The sequence below is a fragment of the Ochotona curzoniae genome, unplaced genomic scaffold, assembly GCF_017591425.1.
Source record: "Ochotona curzoniae isolate NIBS_2020 unplaced genomic scaffold, NIBS_Ocur_1.0 contig_3703, whole genome shotgun sequence".
Classification (NCBI taxonomy): domain Eukaryota; kingdom Metazoa; phylum Chordata; class Mammalia; order Lagomorpha; family Ochotonidae; genus Ochotona; species Ochotona curzoniae.
The window spans coordinates 124112-144341 of record NW_024465951.1 but is presented as its reverse complement, the minus strand read 5'-3'; the positions used below and the strand labels follow the sequence as shown (position 1 = coordinate 144341).

General features: G+C 44.9%; 2 protein-coding genes across 4 annotated transcripts; one reads left to right on the top strand and one right to left on the bottom strand.

The window, feature by feature from the left end:
• The first annotated feature begins 1986 nt into the window (after positions 1 to 1986).
• Positions 1987 to 6956, top strand: LOC121158241 (mamu class II histocompatibility antigen, DR alpha chain). 3 transcript variants are annotated; one of them, XM_040982912.1, is made up of 5 exons: positions 1987 to 2151; positions 4686 to 4931; positions 5367 to 5648; positions 5928 to 6093; positions 6632 to 6956. In XM_040982912.1, exons 1-4 carry the CDS (start codon positions 2043 to 2045, stop codon positions 6080 to 6082), a joined length of 792 nt encoding a protein of 263 aa, XP_040838846.1. In that variant the 5' UTR covers positions 1987 to 2042; the 3' UTR covers positions 6083 to 6093; positions 6632 to 6956. The 3 variants fall into 3 exon arrangements, with proteins under 3 accessions (XP_040838846.1, XP_040838847.1, XP_040838848.1); XM_040982913.1 differs by having other exon boundaries at positions 5928 to 6097; XM_040982914.1 differs by having other exon boundaries at positions 5928 to 6101.
• A 2133-nt stretch (positions 6957 to 9089) lies between these two features.
• On the bottom strand, positions 9090 to 11372 carry LOC121158232 (HLA class II histocompatibility antigen, DR beta 3 chain-like). The gene is made up of 3 exons (XM_040982889.1): positions 11363 to 11372; positions 10178 to 10459; positions 9090 to 9214 (listed from the first exon to the last, which is right to left on the bottom strand). Exons 1-3 carry the CDS (start codon positions 11370 to 11372, stop codon positions 9090 to 9092), a joined length of 417 nt encoding a protein of 138 aa, XP_040838823.1.
• Between the last annotated feature and the right edge of the window lie 8858 nt (positions 11373 to 20230).

Here is a 20230-nt window from a genome sequence, read left to right as displayed (position 1 = left end):
TATCTCAAGTCAGTGAAATCCTTTGATAAAAGGCGGGCACAGAAATCTTGTGCTCAAGGAGACAGACAAGGACACCTGCGGCTAGGGAAGGACGTGGGTCTGGGCCATGCTTTTACATTGTAGGATTCCTGTATTAGCAGCCGTGGATATGAGTGGAAGACTTTGCACTCTGGTGGGGGGATGTGGAAGGGCTGTGATGCCAGCAGAGGCTTCCCGTGAGGTCTGGGAAGATGCCTGACTTCTGGAAGTTAAGGCTGTGTGCCAGCATGTGACGCACTTCCTGACAGTGCAAGAATCCCCTGCAACAGAGTGTCTGCGGGGTTTTCTCTGTCCTAACAGGACTTTGATTGGTGTTGTCAAATTGAGTATCACTGACAGGACCTCATTCAGGTGCTTTCAAAAATTCCCTATGCACACAGGAAGCAAGTGAGAATTTAGGGAAAAACAGGAAACCATGAATAGTGTCAAAAGTAGGGACTTCTGCCCTCACCCGGAGAGGGGGAACTGAAAGTCCTTTGCAGAGTCTTCCAAATTTAGTAATCTCATGAGGAGAACCAATCAGTGTCTTAGGACTACATGATGTCACCAGTTGCTGAGCAACACCTTGGGATTGAAGGAGCCAGTACAACACAGAAAATGTCTTGGGCTTACCATGTACTTTTTAGGCAACTTATCATAATAGGGCATTATGGAAGCCAACAGCAACTGTACTAGCTGGCTTTTACCTCTGGATGAGATGGCGCCAAGTTTAAATACAGAGCCAAACACTCAGCACAGACAGAAAGTGGGGAACTCCGACCTTATTTGTTCCACACCTCAAGGAAATGGGTTTCTGAGTAATTTTATGGCTGCAGTGTGTGATGGGTCTCCTCTTCAGTGACTGAGAAGCTAACCTCAGAGGATGCTTTAGGCCCTGGGAGGTGTGAAGATACCCCATCACTGAGGGGTGTCTGCTCTCACAGTGTTCAAGGGCAGCTGCATAGTCAAGGCCAGGTGCAGCGCAGCCGTGTGGAAAGCCCTCCTTAATCATGTCAGGGCTGGTGTTGGCCATGGACTTGGAGTCTGACGGACTGCCTCACACCTAGGTGACTGTCCACTGCACCTGTCTGGATGCCAGTCCTCTCTCTACACGGTCTAACATTTCTCCTTCCTGGTACCCTACCTTATCAGAAAATGGAGAGATAGACTCATTACCACCCAGTGTTCTCTTTGGTAAACACCGGGATCTGTATTTTGGATCAGAACTCATAATTCTATGACAGGAGAGAAAGAAGATAAATGCCCTGTGGATTATTATCGTCGGTGCTCCCATAAAATGAGCTTTAATTCACTCTACCATTTTCCAGTATTGACCCAACTCCTTTCAAAGACGTCCTAGATGCCAGCCGCACTCCCTGCCATGTCTGACATGATAGAGGCCGAGAGAGGATGCCACCTTTGGACTCACCACCTCTGTTGGCCACTTCTCATGCCCAGGGTATGTATCTTTGCCATACCTCCCCAAGCCTGGGAATGTTGAAACTCAGCATTTCTTCTAGGATGTTCTCTAACTATAGGACCGTGTCAGGGAACCCAGGATCTTGATCAGGAGCGTCCTGAGTGGAGCTCTGTCACCCAGCACCACTGGGATCCAGGTACTTCTCAGGGCCCAACAGTGACCTGCTTCAGCTGGTCTACCAGCTGTCACACCACAAAGGCACAGTTTGTTTCCTTAGGATGTGTCCATTAATTCTGTCCTCACATCTGTGTTGCACACATGTTTTTTCCAGAAGCTGAATTGGGATGAAAACCTCTAGCTGATAGCCTAAACTTCTCAAATGCTTTTTTTGTTCTCTTTCAAACTTCTCTAGTGAACTATTTTCTTTCTGTCCTGTACCTGTTGCAAGGGCCCTTCCCCTAGCAACAGATGTGTCATCTCAAAACATTTTTCTGATTGGCTAATGTTCAGTTGATTTGAATTTTTAATTATGCTGGACTCTGTTGCACCCCACCTTCTCTTTCTTTTATCTTTGTCTATTCTGCCTCACTGTTGAGCTCGACTAATGTCCACCAGGGAACCCACGAAGAAAATGACCAGATGTGGAGTGCCAGTCCTGGGCCTTTTCATCACGGCCTTTCTGATGAGCCCTCAGGGATCTTGGGCTATCAAAGGTAGGTGCCAAGAGAATGGAAGGGCCGTGGGAGGCATGAGCTGGGGGCATCGGCTGGAGGATCTTTGGAGAAAAAAGAAAACTGTGACAGATGCTATGAGGGTCTAAATCCACAACAAATTGCAGGTTTGGTGGCGGGAGTCCTTCCTTTATTACTACAAGTTGAAGTTAAATTTAAAGAACAAAAGCTGAGTTGACTATTTACTAATACAACTAACTTGAGAGACTGTATGGAACCTGACTTGTAGAGAATATATACTGGCAGACATTAAGAAATTCTGTGAGATTTAATCTTTCTTTCTAGAGAATTATTAATATTGAAAACTAAAAACCTAGCATAATTTTGTTAGAATAAGCAAGAAAAAATATGAGACATTCTTGGCACAGTTTTTAGCTCAATGACAGCCACTTTGGGGATGCATATCCTGTCATCTTTGAACACGGACATTGTTGTAGATTACTAAAAAACAGTCACCCCAAAGGACGAGCTACCGAAGGGAGAGAGTGCAAACATCCCGACAGGCACCATGTGTAATTAGATGTCTCTTGAGAAAGTGTCAGCTCTCTCCTCCTCCCTGGAGTCCCACCCTGAGCCATAGTAGATCTTACATGATTTGTCCTCTCTGTTACTCAGTTGTGTTTCCAAAAGAGCAAAAAACTGAATGAGGAACTGGAGAATCTGTCATTATTCTGTCACCCACACAATGAACATTTGCTCTACAGTGATGATACGTTGCACAAAGAAAGGATTCTTCACTCAGCTGATCCCTGCACAAAAAGTGAGGGCAGGCTGGACATGAGCAAGTAACACACCAGCTCTCGGGCCCCTGGGGGCAATCGCAGGTCTCTGATGCCGTAAAGAGGCTGTGAGGATGTTTACTGGGACAGACAAGGAATCTTGGCTGAATTGAAAAAGGTCAGACAGAACTTCTGTATTTGAGCATAAATGCAAATGCAAACTAAATGCCTAGGTTTGTCAGTATACAGTCAGGTGTGTGTTTCCTGGGTGCCTCAACCTTGGTTTTATTTTCTCTGCATTTGGTCCTTAAATATAAGGCCGTTCTAATAAGGAAAGCTTAGAACCAGACAGGAAATGGTCAGCATGGATTCATATATACCTTACGAGGTAGGACACAAAGATTAGTTATTCCTCATTAGGGTTTTGAAGATTTCTCTACACACCCCTCCTAAAACTGTTCTGCACCTAAACTGTTGACAAAGGCCTTGTTAGAGTTAGAAGCCAGTTTAGACTATCCTAAAATCTGCCAAGTTCAGCAAAATTATGCTTCAACACTATAAACTGCTAAATACTAAAATGAAAATAGACACGAGACAGCTGGATAGTACGCTATAGCCATTTAAAGATGTATAGCAGCCAGTTCTGTATATAAACTAAAACTGAAATGTCAATAAAGTAGTCACAGGATGTGGTTAAGAACTTGCATTTTTTTTTTAACATATTGGTTACTCAATACCATGTCAAGTAACTCCATAGTGTTGTAAATTGACATGGACTTTTGTGGCTTTTCACTAGACGGGATGATATTCTGCCAGCTCTACCTTCAGACCAGAGATGGTCTCCCCAAGAAACCATTGAATTTATCTGGACAATAAGATGCTGGACTCTATGCTTGGTATATGTTTGCAAAGAAAAAAATCTTGACTGAATTTGAAATGTAATACAGCCATAAGGTGGAGGAATCCACCATGGAAGGAGGGCATGGGGAGGGATTGGGGGAATCCCAGAACCTATGAAATTGTGTCACATAATGCAACATAATTAATAATATATAATTATATATTATATACAATTAATATAATATATTGTATAAAATATATTGTAATTGTGTGTTATATTATATTATATATTTTATAGAGAGAGAGAAAGAGAGAGATATATAGATATATATAGCCGTTCTGATCCTAAAGTGTGAATGGTGCTTGGTACAGGCCTGATGATATACTAAGAAATTATTTTCCTTTCTCTTTGAATCTTAAAAACAAACCTATGGTAAAATCAAGACCACAGCAGCTCTGTAACAGAAAAATTGCATACATGTCGACAGAATAATTTGTTCAAGTCTACTAAGGAGCTACATAGGAATTCAAGATTGTGTTTGAGTAGTCTGTATTCCAGAGTTCAGAAACCACCCTTTGGAGCAGTGTTTCTGAGACAGTGACACCTTGGAATCCTGACTTCAGCTTGTTTAATGCCCGGGCATCAAGAATGAGAGGCCATTTCCCTTTTAGGGTCCCTCAAAAACAAAAAAAAGGAGAATCAACTGGGAACCAAACATGTTAGCAAGGCTGTGCCTTCCCGGCCCTCATCTCATTCAAATCGCCATCTCTAACACGGTGCTTTTCGCTCCCAGCTTGTTCAACACAGCTGAACCAAACTTCACCCTTCCACTTGGCATATCCGTCCACCACTCCACGAATCTTGGTCCTTTCCATCCCCGCCACTTCCTCCCTTCATGATGCGGGTTCTTCATCTCCCTCTCTTGACCCCTCCCTAACTCTCTCCTGTCATTTCAGAGGAACACGTGATCATCCAAGCTGAGTACTACATGTCACCTGGTGATTCAGGAGAGTATATGTTTGACTTTGATGGTGATGAGATTTTCCATGTGGACCTGGGGAAGAAAGAGACCGTCTGGCGGCTTTCTGAATTTGGACAGTTTGCCAGCTTTGAGGCTCAGGGTGCGCTGGCCAACATAGCTGTGGACAAAGCCAACCTGGAAGTCATGATGAAGCGCTCCAACAACACCCCAGACTCCAGCGGTACCTCTCTCTGTGTTACACTCCTGAGCACAAGAGTGCATGACTAGACTAGATGTTTTCGCTCTGTCGCAGGAGCTTCAGCTTGCCACAAGCAAGCCCCTAATTCTAATGCTGCAGGCCTGGGAAGTTGAAGGGTGTGTTCCTTTACTAGTGTGCTCAGATCTTGTCTCAGCCATCCCTGAATACTCTCAAAGTCGCTGCTTTGCTTGAGGAATGAGTGGCTTGGCCATTCGATTTCCCAATCTTGGCTCCAATTGCTTCCGCAGGGTGTCCAAGTTAAGTAAGTGGCATAGACCTCTCAGAGCAGCAACCGCCCTACAACTAAAACTTCCTCAGCTTTAGCATCTGTAGACAGGCCTGTTTCACAGCTCACAGAGGGGAGGGAGAGTGGCATGTCTGAACAGCAAATGTTAATTTCTGCCGTGTTTCCCTCAGTTCCTCCAGAGGTAACTCTGCTCCCTAGCAGCCCAGTGGAGCTGGGAGAGCCCAACGTCCTCATCTGCTTCATTGACAAGTTCTCCCCACCTGTGATGAAGGTCACATGGCTTAAAAACGGAAACCCTGTCACTGTTGGAGTGTCAGAAACAGTCTTTCTGCCCAGGGATGACCATCTTTTCCGCAAATTCCACTATCTGCCCTTCCTGCCCAAAGCCGAGGACTTCTACGACTGCAAAGTGGAGCACTGGGGGTTGAAGGAGCCAATCGTCAAGCACTGGGGTACGGACCATCCTTAGGGTCCCTTTCTTGGACAACTTCTTCCTTGTGTGTTGACCCCTGGATACAGGATGTCCCATTTCGTGAAGTCTGCAACACTTCCATGCCTGTCTTCTCTCATTACCCAGCTGCCTTTACTTTTAACCACAACTCCCTAAGCATATTTTATGCATTCCTCTTTTTCACTCTTTCAGTAATTCTTGTCCTGTTTTAGTACTTTTGCTCTCAACGCTGTTCCCTACCCACATTCTTCACCACGCACTCTGTTTTATTTTTCTCCAGAATTTGAGCCTCGAACCCCCCTCCCAGAGACTAAAGAGAACGTGGTGTGTGCCCTTGGTCTGGTCGTGGGTCTGGTGGGCATCATTGTTGGGACCATCTTCATCATCAAGGGCATGCGCCAGGGCAATGCCGCAGAACGCCGAGGGGCCCTGTGAGGCACATGGAGGTGGGTAGGTATGTATGCAAGTACTGGAGGGAGCACAATAGTGCAGGGAAAGGATGTGTGATACTTTAAAGAAAGAGATGTCGGAAGTATATTTCTCTTTTGCTGGAATGGCAGATATTGGAATCATCTGGGATCCCGAAGCTTCACAGTCCTTTATTTCCTTCCATGGCCCTGTCTCTGGTTCGCACTTTCAGTCTTGGGAATTGTCTCCAGTAGTTAAAGCCACTGTTACACCTCAGAATAGTCAGTCCAGTGACGTAAGAAAGGAAGCCTCAAGTTTGGGACCCTACTGGCTTGCAGTTCTTGAGGGAGGCCGACAGCTCAGAAGCATGTCCAGGCCTAGATCACTGAGGTTAGAGGCCATCTCACCGCATGCAATGGAAATGACTGAGACCGTGTTGTTCCTGTCCTGCCTATAAACTGATAAGAGCTCTAAAAAAAAGGGGGGGTAGAGGGAAAGATCAGAGGAAAGAATTAAATGAAAAAGCTTGGAATATTCATCTGAAGCATTTTTGTAACTGTGTGTATCTGATTATAGGAGATGACCTTTCTAAGAGAGAAGATTGAGAATTAAAATCTGAACCATGAACTTGACAGATCTGCAGTGTTTTCCACCATAAAGGCCCCAATGCCTTCCCTCATCCCTCCTTTGTGTAACTTCTAGTTGGCCCTGCCTGTTTATCACCTCCTGTTTCCTATCATTTTATCATCACTAAGTAATGCCTCTGTAATAAACCCCAGGAGATTCTTCCACTGCTACGGAACCTTTTCAGCATTTCATGAGATCATGTTCTGTGTACTTACTGCTTAGGCTTTCTCACAACTGTAATTCTTTTCTAAATATAATAAACTATTTTGATGAATTTAGTATCCGAGACAGTCTGGGGTGGGGAAGTTGGGGGAAAAGATTTGAGGAATGGATGTGATCCTTCCACCAAGAAATGCCTGAAAATTCAAAATATTTTATATACTCTGAAATTCATCAGAAATATCCAGGTTCATTAGAGCATGTGTGGTTCCATCTGAACACATCCCTGCTGCTGAGATTTAATCTTCTCAGTGAATTTGACAGCAGAGCGCAATTGTTTGGTGATCGCTGCTGAGCAGTGTGTTCAGCATCTCCTTCCAGTTCGTAAATCTCCAAGTCAACAAACTATGTGTGTCTTCAGTAGGATAAACCCCAAAGCCTGGAGTTTGGCCTCCGTAATGAGTAAGACAGAGAAGGGGGAGAATATAGTAGTGGGATGAGGAGCAAATGAGAAGAGAGCCCATTCACATTATAGGATTTACATATCAACAGTAATCACTCCAACATTAATGAAAAACGAAACAAAACATTGAAAGTTGGCATTATCCATTCCATAAAACATAGTCTCAGGTCTGGTGCAATGGCTCAGTGGATAAATCCTCACCTTATAAGCACTGGGATTCCATAAGGGGGCTGGTTTGTGTCCCAATTGCTCCACTTCCTATTCACTTCCTGGCTTACGGTCTGTAAATGCCTTGGGATCCTGCAGCCCTGGGATACCTGGAAGAAACTCCTGGCTCCTGACTTCAGACCAGCTCGGCTCTAGTCGATGTGGCCATTTGGGGAGTGAACCAGTAGATGGAAAATCTTTGTCTCCATCTCTCCTCTCCATAAATCTAATCTGCCTTTCCAATAAAAAGAAAAATAAATATTTCAAAAAACATAGTCTTGAGCACCTATTTCATGACCAAAAAAGGAGTCCAACTTATTACTGGAACCATCTTAGATCCTGAAATGTGCCATTGAATGGGAATATAGTAACGGGTAGAAAGATAAGATGTTACATTAAAATGAGAGGAAAGCATATTAGAAACACAATGAGCTATTGCTCCCTTGATTGTGACAATATGATGATTTTTATCTGTAAGATGGTGACCAGAACCTAGAAAAATGAATTACCTTTGTAAGTGTGGTAGACTGGCAAGTGCTGCTGAGACGTGTTGGCCTTGGATCTCATCCTGGCTCTATCACCCTCCAGCTGTGCCTTCGCCACATCTAAGCTTCTGATTCCTCATGAGAATATGGATGTTATTGTTTATCACACAGGGTTATTAGGAGAATTTAAAGAAAAACTCAGAAGAAGCAATTAGGTACCATATTTAATGATAAAATATTGCAAAAACTATAAAATCTGTTGTTCCTCAAAACTTACATGGTCTGATGATAAAAATCTACAAAAACCAGGACAAAATAATCACAGACTGAGGCCAAATGACCTTAAAAGACTTACCTTGATTAACTGAAACCCACTTGTCCATCTCCTACATTCCCAAAGAAAGAGTATCAGTGACCAGTCCCTAGAGGGGATAGAGTGCTGTGAGTCACCCGGAGGCCTGGGCATGAGATGCACACACAGCTCCATGTCAACTCGCAGCTATAGGAAGCCCTACCTGTGATCACATGGGGTGCCAGAGAAGCAAGGGACAACTTCCCAGCTACACACACACACACACACACACACACACACACACACCTCCTGCAACTGTTCTGATGTCACTAATGACCTTGCTGTGCAACAGGGGAACAGATCAAGGATTGAAATTATAATTGTAGGAAAAGAAAGCCAATTGTACAAGTCAGCTGACAAATAGATAACATATGTAAAAAAAGTAAAGGTCTCCCCTCATAAGTCTATGGAGAGACTCAGGTTCCATCCATGGAGAGACTCAGTTCTTTTAAAGAAAAATAAAAAGCATTTCTTTATTTTTATTTGGAAGACAGATTTACAGAGAAAAGGATCTTTCATCTGCTGGTTCACTCCCCAAATGGCCACATTGACCAGAGCTGAGCTGATCTGGAGCCAGGAGGTTCTTCCAGGTCTCCTGTGTGGGTGTAGAGGCCCAAGAACTTTAAGCCATTTTCCACTACTTTCCCAGGCACTGGATAGGAGCAGCATATGAACTGCATCCATTTGAGATACCCACACTAGAAGGAAGATTAGCCGGGAGAAACACACTGCCAGTCAGCTCTACCAAGTTCTTATCTCTGTTGAATCCTGCCTTGATGGACAGTTCAGCCCCAGGGAGAACAGCCCCAGCACCAAGCCCCCAATTCTACCTATCATCTTGGTCTTCATAGAATCAGTGTCTGCCCCTGAAAAAAAAAAAATAGCCAAATTTGGTGAGTTTACTGAAATTCAAGCTTCTTTCATGAAACCCTGAGATTCACAGATTTGACACTGCAATAAGACATCTCTACTGAAAGGAACAGAATTTGCCTTTTCTGAAAAAGGTACTTAAAAATCACACTGAGGACCCGGCGCGGTGGTGTAGTGGTTAAGGTCCTCCCCTTGCACGCCCGGGATCCCATATGGGCGCCGATTCTATCCCGGCTGCCCCGCTTCCCATCCAGCTCCCTGCCTGTGGCCCGGGAAAGCAGTCGAGGACGGCCCAAAGCTTTGGGACCCTGCACCCGCGTGGGAGACCCGGAAGAGGCTCCTGGCTTCAGATCAGTGCAGCACCGGCCACTGTGCTCACTTGGGGAGTGAATCATCGGACAGAAGATCTTCCTCTCTGTCTCTCCGCTCTATTCGCCTTTCCAATAAAAAAAATAATAAAAATAAATCTTTAAAAAAAATCACACTGAACATCTACAAGCCTCAAGCATGCAACACACTGAACATCAGAACCCTGAGATGACAGCTGGTGTGTGAGGACTCTGGGGCTCTGGGAAGGTGGAATGGGGGCTTGTCCAGCTGGCAGAGCTGATGGAAGGCAGAGCTGAAACCGGGGGCCTCTCCAACAGGAAGCCCCTACCTTGCCCCTCTCCTCAGATCTCAGTGATCCTCAGAGCAGGAGAACCAGAAACACAAGCCCAGCCCCAGAGGCAGGGATGGGAGGCCTAGAGCCAGGGCTAACCATGACCTGACAGGCATAGCCACTCCCCAGGGGTAGAGGTGTCTGTAGCAATTATACAAGGTTAACCTCAGTAATCTGTGCTAAAACAAAGAGAGAATGGAACAGATGAAAATATGGCACCAGGAGAGAAGAACAGACACTTAGAGACAAGCACAGTTCCTTCCTGGAAGAGAGGTTCATGGGTCAGGAAGCTGCTCACTCCATTCCACAATGACAGGGCTGCTCACGCTCGGGTGCTCCACATGACAGCTATAAACCTCTCCACTCTCAGGAACCGTCTCCAGCATCACCAGGGTCTGGAACGTCCAGTCTCCATTCCAGATCAGGCCTGTGGACACCACACCAGCCTCCTCTTCCTCCTCATTGCGGAACCATCGCACCTGGATGCTGCGTGGGTAGAAGCCACTCACTGCGCACACCTGGAGGTTGTGGTGCTGCAGGGGCTGGGGCTTGGCAGGGTACACGGTGACCTGTGGCACAGCTGGGAGACACAGGGAGAATGGATCAGGGAGGGAGAAGGGATCAGGGAGGTGTGCCCAGGAGTCCTCCCTGGGTGCTCCTTCTGCCTCTGTCCACACCCAGGCTCCAGTCTCAGGCAGACCTCTCTGAAAGCAAGCCATGTGCCCAACAGCTCTGAGCCTTGATTTTGATTCTTAAGCCGGGGAGCCATTAGCTTTGTTAATGTCAAGGAAAACTGTGTTCATCCAGGTTTCTCAATTTGGAGAAGTTATTCATTATTGCAGTATTTACTAATCTGCAAAACAGATAGCAAAGGAATGGAAAGGTGCTTTCTGGAGTCAACTGTTTGCATTCAAATTTTGTTTTTGCCTCTTACTACAGATCCTGGTTGAGATTTATGATTTTTCTCTAATTCAGTTTTCTCACCTATGAAAAGCTAAAGTGCACGTATTTACATCTGTGGTTGCATGAAGATCACTGCATCTAGAATACGTAACACAGTGACTAGAACTTAATCTCCACTATTAGCTGTGTGTTATCCTTGTTTTCTCTGAGGAAAAACTGTGACTCTGCAGGAAGGCAGCCTCCCCAGAAATGGTTCTAGCCTGGGGAGCAGGGATGGAGTCTTGGGGGTCCCAGAGGCAAGGGAGAATGACAGAGATCATTGAAATAACATGTCTTTGAAACTTTTAATATGGGAATAGCTTGATATTTACAAAACAAAAATTGTAAAGTGATTTATAGTCCCCATGCCTCTGCCGCTCCCATCTCTACTGTTCACATCTTATGTTAAAATAGAAAGTTTTAAATTTATCCTCAGCTGTCCCCTGCCCTTAGCATATGTAGATTAAAACCACTCTATTTTTATAATGGTGTCTTTGCAGACTGGAATTTGAGGATAAGGTCAACTCTGGGCCTCAAGAACCTGAGTGCATCACGCCAGGAACAAGCCCAGAAGCTCAGCAGACATTCAATATATGCTATAATTTTATAAGAAAAAAAAAAGATCAAGAAACTAGAGAAAACATTTTTACAGCACATAAAGTTGTAATCTTTAAGAAGGATGGAGGTTAACACAAAGGCTTAGCTGGCTAACCCTCCACCTTCGAAACCAGCATAGGGATTAGTTTGTGTTCTGGCTGTTCCATTTCCCTTCTAGCTCCCTGCTTGTGGCCTAGATATGACACCCCTTAAATATGTGTGATTTCTGTATGTCTGTTAAAATATTTTAACACAAATTTTCTAAAAGTTAGTGGAAAAGGTGAAGAAAAATAAGATTGCATGGATCTCAAAAAATTTTGAGCCACAATAAATGTATCTTTATATTCAAAATTTTAAGTTCATAACTTGGAAAATATGAGAATTAGGCTGCAAACCAGAACCAGGAGGAAATTCAGAAGCAGCTTGCAGTGGTATGTAATTCTTACTGTACACAAGGGCCTTAAATCACTGAGAAAAGAGCTAGCATGGAAGGCACAGTGGAAGACGGATGCACAAAGGGGTGATTACAAAAGGCCACAGAAGATGAGGAAAAAGTTTAGGGGCCTTACAAGTCAGCACAAGATAAATAAAATGAGAAAAGAGATCTAAATTCCTAACAGAGCATGTGACAACACCAAAGCAACATCCCACAAAGGGGCATGTGGGTTATGTTAAAACTACACGAAGAAATAATATCTGAACACAAGAATTAGAAGATGTGGCTATGGTGTCTAGACTTTAATTCTTACACAACACATAAAACCTCCTAAATATAGCGAAGTATGTATTTTTCTGGCTGGTCTTGCAGCTGCAGCTCACATTTACCTCTTACTTAGATACTAAGAGGGATCTCAGAATTCCTACATCTAGTCTATTCTCTGCAATCAGTTTTAAAGCAGCTTTCAACATTATTAACCACTCCATTTCTAAGTTCACTCTTCCTTTGAAATGCTTAGACTTGTGTATTTTAAGATGTTCTCATCATGCCTTATTTTCCCATATTCTCTCATACCATGATATATTCAATGCATAAGCTTTAATCAGGAGCTCCCCAATTTTTACGCTACTTTTGAGTAGGAGAGAAACAATGAAAGAAAAGTCAATTGACTCCCCATCTGGTGGCTTATCAAATGTTCAGTATGACCCAAAACTAGGTCGCAAGTTGAAAGCCCAGAAGTGAATCCAGGTCTCCCACATGACTGGCAGAATTCCTATAGCTTGAGCCACCACCGCTGCTTCCCGAGAGCTGTAGTCAGGAGCAAAGGTGGGACCCAACCCCAGGCATGGCACCGTGGACATGGATGGCCTGTCGTCTGCCTCTACAGCTGAAGTTTTTCAAAAGTTTATTTGAAAAGTAGAGAAACAGAGATAAAGAGATGTTGGCTCACTCCTCGCATACCAGCCAAACCAGTGCTTCCCACTCTTCCTCTCCTTGTACCACTTGTTGTTGAGATTCTCAAGTGCCAGCTGTCTTCTCTCTATTTTATTCTCTTTGCTCTTAGCTATTGGGAGGGGGGACCCTAGTCACATGAACCTAAGCTGAGTAATGCAAACCTCTGTGCACGCACCTGTTGAGCCCTCCTTTCCTTTGTTGCTCTCTGAAACGCCTTCCTTGTTGAGTGTTTATCAGGCTCTTATCTGTATCCTCTTATTGAGTTCCATCAGAGAAAGGTCCTTTCTATCACATTCAGGTAGAATTCCCTGAACCCCAGTTGTAGGCAACTGCCTAGGTTGCCTTGTACCTAGGCAAGTGTTAACACATCTGGAAGAAAAACAACCAATAGCTGGTAGACATTCTGAGCCTAGTTAATGCCAAATTTGTGTTAACTATACCAGTGTGCAAACATAGTTGTGTATTCCATTTTTTAAGGATATTTTGGGAGCAGACACTGGCATGCCAGCAGGCAGGGTTTGGGGTCATGTGTGTGAGCATGTGTAGGCCCCAGGTAGGCAGGCAGGGCCTCAGGCCAGCACAACATGCCATCAGAGGACTGGACTTGAAGATCTGCAAGCCCACAGGCATTGGGGGCTGTGGATTGCTCCAGGAAGGGAAAATGGGGATGTGTGGGAGGGAAGAAGGACTGCGGAGGGAGAATGTGACAGGTAAGGAGTGACTTCTGGGGAATTTCCACCAACCAGGCCACAGCACTTACAGATAACAGAGGGGCTGAGACCGGGTAGTTCAGAGGAGGGAAACTAGAAGACCTTTTTGAGGCCAAATTAATATACCCACCCACGTGGGAGTCCTGAACTGGGCTTGTTGGTATCAGCCACCATTCTCCCATACACATGAATGCTAGGGCTCGAGGAGCTGCCTGGTAGGGCTTGACCACAGTATCCACCAGTGAATGTCAGGGCAAGGGTTGAACCATGTTAGGTTGGTCCAAAACACTAATAGCATGTAAAAGAACTGGGTCTGGCAGCAGATTCTGTGGGGAATTTGTGGGCTCAACTCAATTGAACTGCAATAACAGACGGTTTGCTTAAGAGCTGGAAGTGGTGACTGGCGGGACTAGGCAACATCCACCAGCATACACAAAAGCTGACACTGTGGGGCAGACTGTGCCAGATAGGGACTACCACCCATTGGCATGTGTGAGATTGGGGTCTGGGAGTGGGCCTGTTGGGGGAACTTGGGGAACTCCTTAGTGGACCATAGCACCAGCTGGTGAGCACGTGAATCAGAGTTGGTCAGGCTGGGCAGGACTGCTTCACATGTCAGCAGATGTGTGGGTTGTCTCGGTGGGACAGGTCAGGCAAGGCTAGTCCAAACCATAGCACACTGGCATGTGCAAGAGCCAGGGCAGGGAGTGGGCCATGTAGAGCTAGGCTAGGCATTCATACCTACTGGTTTACAGGAAAGCCAGGGATGGGGGCAAGGCTAGGCTACAGCATACACTAGCGAAAGTTGGGACTGGCAACAGGCCTAATTGGGGAGCTAAGGGGACAGCCCAGCTAGGGATTGTGGTTCCCACTGGTGAGTGTGAGAACTGGAATAGACATGTGGTCCAGGCTGGAAATGGCTATAGTGTCCCTTGGCAATGGTGTGGACTGGATCTGGAGTGTGCCAGACTGAGCTAGACTCCAACACCCACTAGTGCTCATGAGAATCAGAGATGGTGCGGGATGGGCTGGGCTAGATTTTGGCTCCCATTGGGCCATGTGAGAGATGCATCAGGATGTGGAATAGATGTGGCTGGGCTGTAACACCCAACAGTAAGAACCAGATTGGGTGCAGGCCAGTTGGGCAAAGCTAATGTTCCTGCCAAGTTAGAAGGTAGACTAAGTCAGCCTGGGTCAAGGACCCACCAGTGTGCGTGAGATCTACCACTGGGAGGAGAGCCAATAAGGAGTTTGGGGAGTTTGGGGAACTCCTTTATTAGGGTGTAATTCCTGCAGGTGAGCACAAGAATCACGGCAAGGAACAGCCCAGATCAGGGTACAGTACCTGCTGGCACACATGTGCCTCAAGTCTGGGGGCAGGCCAGGCTTCACCAGTTCATAACACCCACTGGCAGGTCTGAGAACCAGAATTTGGTGCAGGACAGACTGGATATGGCTGCATCACCAGCCAGGTCACATTAGGACTGGAACTGGGGGCTGACTGTGCCAGATTGGGCTGCAGCATGCATCAGCATGAGCTAGAATGAGGGCAGACCAGGCCAAGCCAGGTTACAACAACCACCGGCAAATGCTGAGGTGAAACAGGCCATACCAGACTAGGCCACAATATTCACCAACACACCCAAGATTGGGGTGGGAAGGTGTGTGAGCCCAGTAAAAGAATAGTGGGGACTCCCACTGCTGGGATCCTGCTGCTGATCATGAGAACTGAGAGTGGGGGCAGACCAGGCTGGGATGGGCTATAACATCCGTTGACGTACATGTGAACTGGATTAGGAGAAGATCATGTTGGGCTGACCGACTGTATCCACTGTACAGGCATGAGCTGGAGTAAGGGCAGGTGGGTTGGGCTTTGCCACAGCATCAGCTGGCAAGTGCTGGGACTTGGAAACAAGTCCTATCAGGCTAGACTGCAGAACCACCTGGAGAGTACAACAGAGTAGGGAGTGGATTTAGTAGGGAGGCTGTGGGTACCGCTCTGATGGGCTGCAACTCCCACTAGTAAGCATGAGAACCACAAATTGTGGTGGGCCTGGCTGGACAGACGGTGGCACCCACTGGCATGAGTGTGGGCTGGAGGGTGGAGTCAGTTGGGTTGAGTTAGGCTACAATGCCCAACAATGAGTGCGAGAGTTGAATGGAATGTGGGCTATACCAGACCAGTTCACTTCACATGTTGGCAGGCACAGGAGCCAGAGTTGGGGGCCAGCCTAATGGGGGTTGTTGGGGGGTCCCTGTGACTGGGCTATAGCTTCCCCTGGTGTATATGAGGGTCAAGTGTGTGGTAGGCAGGGTTGGGCTGTGTTACGGTACTCATCGGTTTGCAAAGGAAGGCAGACAGAACAAATTGATCAACTACTCCAGTGAAGCTTAACAGCAAACTCCTGGGTCAAAGGAGACTCTGAGGTAGACTATGTCAGCCATCCGACCTTGGAAGGATTTCCTCATCCTTGGAGCAGTGATAGCAACAGCATCTCAGAATTATCAAAACCACTTGAGCAGAACCCTCAGAACATGCTCCACAATGGGGGCCCTGGGATGACACTGGGTACTGGGGAGGCTGGGCGCGTTCTCTCCCATTGTATCCCCTCCCCCAGACACAGGAAGAAGAAAAAGAAAATGTGCAAACATTGGTCTTGTCCACTTCCCGCTGATCCTTGACACTTTCCCTGATCCTCAAACCTTCCCACCTTGATCAACTATGTAAACATCGTCAAAATAAAAAAAAATAAAATAGGACAGTAAAAAAGAATCTTAAATATCTTCGAATTAACCTAACCAAAGATATGGAAGACCTCTATGATGAAAATTACAAAGCTTTAAAAGATGGAGACATTTTTTTTGTTTTTTAAATTGATTACATTTTTATCTTTGTTACTAATTTTCTCACTGTCTCATAGGTTACACAATAGCATCGTTTGCTTCAGGAAGGTCTCTGACTTTCATTTCTTCATCAGCACATTGGTCATTCAGTAGCATGTTATTCGACTTCATGTTGTTGCACATTCTTTTATTTTTCTCTGTTAATTTTGTTTTATGGCTTTTCATTTAAGGGAATGTATAGTAACTGTGCAGTAGAGACTATCACATACAGCTGTGAAGATACAATGTGGTGTACATCTCTACTTGCAAATAAAAAAATGGACTCCTGGGCCTGATATGGTAGCCTAGCGGCTAAAGTCCTCACTTTGAATGTGCCTGGATCCCAAATGGGCTCCAGTTCTAATCCCAGCAGCCCTGCTTCCCATCCAGCTCCTTGTTTGTGGCCTGGGAGTTACACGAGCATCCATTGTCTCTAGAACCCCTCACGACCTTGACAGAATGTGATGCAATGCTGCAGAGGTTTTATTGGAACGAACTTCAGAAGAAATGGCTGAGGGATAAGGTGTCTGACTTGTCAAGGCACCATTTGTGACATCTGCAAGTCCCCAAAGCGGTGGCTCCCATCCACACTTTATTTTCATGTTAATGTGCGTTCTGGGAGATTGAGTTTCTGAATTCCAGCTTTGGTTTGGCCCAGCCCATGATTGTGGACACGTAGGATGAACCAAAAGATGGAAGTTCTCTGTTTCTCTGTCTCTTGCATTCTCCCTCTGTCTTTCCACCTCTCAATCAAATACATATTTCATAAGGTTTTCAAAACAAAGAAATAGTTCAGTTGAAGACCCCTTGCACAGGTCTTACAGAAAATGTCTAGGTCCCTTAGCTATGGAAATAGTATTAGGATCCGTATGATGAAGAAGTGTGGACAATGAAGAAGATGTCAGTTTGAAAAGTGACATTTGCTGAACACATGACGAAGTTAGCTCCATGTCTTCCTTAATCTGGTGATGGCTCAGAAACCAGAGTGTGTCTTTATCTTGGCGCCCCCTGGTGAAAGCTAGGAGAAGGCTCAGCTCCATCAGAGTCTCTGACAGGTGCCGGGCAGCAGCCTCCAGGAGACCACAGGCGCAGCGCACTGCTCGTCAGCAGAGGGCTGGGTGGGAGAGGAGCAAGCAGATTTCACTCAGTGAGAACTCAGATCCTGTTCCCTTCACATCCCACATCACAGAAATCAAGATACTCAATTAGTTAAAATGTTAAACTAACACAAGTGAATTTCAGAAGAGGACCTTGACATCGAATCCTCACCCAGCAGCTTATCATGGTTTTATTCTTTGATCCTGGTTGACTGAGTCATCTCAATCAGCTACAAAGAATTAACTGCCGTCTTCCAATTCTGGGAAATGCTATGATTCTGCGGACACCGCATGAGCAGCAGCCCTAACTACTGATGTGACAGAATTAGAGCTGCCCATTAGACAGTGGAGAACTCTGAAAAGCACCCAAAGTTTTTTTAAAAAGTTCCTCAATAATCAAGGCCAGGTGTTACAAAGGTGTTTTCTTAATTAATTAATTTATTTTTATTATATTTGACTTCTGGCATTGAGCCTCAGACCAGGCACGTGCAGAGCACACATAAGGCAGAGGCTTAGAGGTGACCTACATGGACTGGAGGATCCTGAAGCTGCCTGGGTGGGACACTTAGCCCCACAACATGATAAAGACTCCAGCAGAATCAGACTGTGCATAGAGAGCTCAGAACAGGACTCAGGTTCGTCCTTCAACACAAGAGCTGTTGCTTTATGTGAAAAACCATATGTAAAAAATGTATTCACTCCCTCAATTGTGATTCCTATTATGGTTTGTCATTTTATTGAGAACCTGCTCTTTCACTATTCCCCTTTTATCGATTTATTCTAAGGAAAGATACAAGAAGACTTTACTAATGAGTATGTGAAAGAATATTCAGGAAACATTACATTACAGAAAAACTGTACATAATATCATTCAATGAAATCATATATTTTTAAAGCACTTCTACTTGTAATTATTGCACATTATATTAACATATACATAATGACTCAGATCCAGAATGTATTTGTTTTGTCAAGACGTTCTTAGTTTTTTTTTGAAAGACAAATTTTCAGAGAGTAAGAGAAGCAGAAAGATCTGCCATCTGCTGGTTCACGCCCCCAAATGGCCACAAAGGCGAAAGCTGAGCCAGTCTGAAGCCAGGAGCCAGGAACTTCTTCCAGGCTTCTCACAAGGGTGCTGGGGCCCACAGACTTGAGCCATCCTCCCTTACTTTCCCAGGCCATAAGTTGAGAGCTGGGTGGGAAGTGAAGCTGCTGGGACTAGAACCAGTACCCACGTGGGATGCCAGTGCAGATCCTGTTGAGTCACTGTGCTGGCCCCTACAATGGACTTTATAGGTCAACTGTGCATACATAATTTACATTAGTTCACATTCTATAATAGTTCTGAGAAGCCATTGTGTATGTGCTTTCGTATTTCTAGTGACAAGATAGTAACAATACAGCAATAAAAACATTACCCACACTTAAGGGCCATTGCTGCGGCGCAGTGAGTAAAGCTGCGAGTTGTAGCACTGGCGTCTCACATGGGTGCCACTTCGAGCCCCAGCTATTTCTCTTCCAATCCAGTTCCATGACAATATGCTTGGGAGGGAGGGTAGTGGAGGATGGCTCAAGTGTGTGGGGCTTCTGCACCCACGAGGGAAATCCAGAAGTTTCGGACATTTTTTCATTGCAAATTAAAAATTCCACCAAGGAATTTTTACATGTACCATTTCATTTATTCCCACATTAATATGGGGGAAAATTACCATTTACATCCATACAGATGAAGAAAAATAAAATAGAGAGGATGCAACAACTTTGACAAGAATACCAGGTAAATAACTGATCCATCTAGAAAGATCCCAGATACATCCCATTCCAAATCTCAAACACTTAATCATTCTATTACACTATCTCATGATCAATTTATGAAATTGTCAGTGCTGGTTAAAGTACTTTTTAAAATCATGTTTAACTCATGTCTAGGCATATCATCAAGACTACCTTTTATACACAACAGCATTTCCTGCATTTGGGGGCAGGTATGTGTAGCAGTGCCAGTTTGGTCCAGAGTGCCCTCTCCGGTGTATTTATCCTCTGCAGATGGAACATCAGTATTTCCATTCTATAATGACACCCACGAGTCCCACACAAGTCTTCACCATATGTAAGACAACAGTGAACTCCAAATTCCGTCAAGTCCCATCAGTTTCTCTTTTAAACATTACTTCAGATTTCACAGTATATCACACTAGAATATATGCTACTCTTTTTCAGAAAAAAATACATTTCTATCTTCCTAGAAAACTGAAAAATTCTTCAGAGTGGATGGGTAGAATTCACTTTCACTTTTGTTTCAGGATGTGAGACAAACTGGTGTCCTTAGAGCTTAAAAATAATTCAGCATTATTGGCAGTTGTACAGTTTCATAAAGAATTCCACATTTAACAGAAAAATAGCCTAGAAAATAACTGCTGTGTGTGATGATCTAGGAAAGCCAACTTAAAATGCACCACCATAATACAGAGGCTAAATCCTAGTTTGTCTGAGTCGTGACTGTAATTCTGTCTTTTCCAGTGTGTGGACAAATGGGTATAACTGGGAATACTAAGAGAGGTGTAGTCGCTCCTCTTGCGAAACACTCAAGAACAGTTTCCTGCACCTGCCTGCCACAGCAGTTTTGAGAGAATCTGAGACCTGAAACTGCCATAGTTATCCTTCTTCCATCTCAGGGAAGATGACTTGGTGCAAAGGAACAAGAAAGAAACAAGAACGAACAAGAAAGA

Coding starts and splice junctions, on each gene's coding strand:
- LOC121158241 (XM_040982912.1), top strand. CDS start 2,043: ATGTCCACCAGGGAACCCACGAAGAAAATGACCAGATGTGGAGTGCCA. Junction 2,152..4,685: donor GGGATCTTGGGCTATCAAAG/GTAGGTGCCAAG, acceptor CTGTCATTTCAG/AGGAACACGTGATCATCCAA. Junction 5,649..5,927: donor GCCAATCGTCAAGCACTGGG/GTACGGACCATC, acceptor ATTTTTCTCCAG/AATTTGAGCCTCGAACCCCC.
- LOC121158232 (XM_040982889.1), bottom strand. Junction 9,215..10,177: donor CCCTGTCATTGTGGAATGGA/GTGAGCAGCTTC, acceptor TTTTTTTTTCAG/GGGCAGACACTGATTCTATG.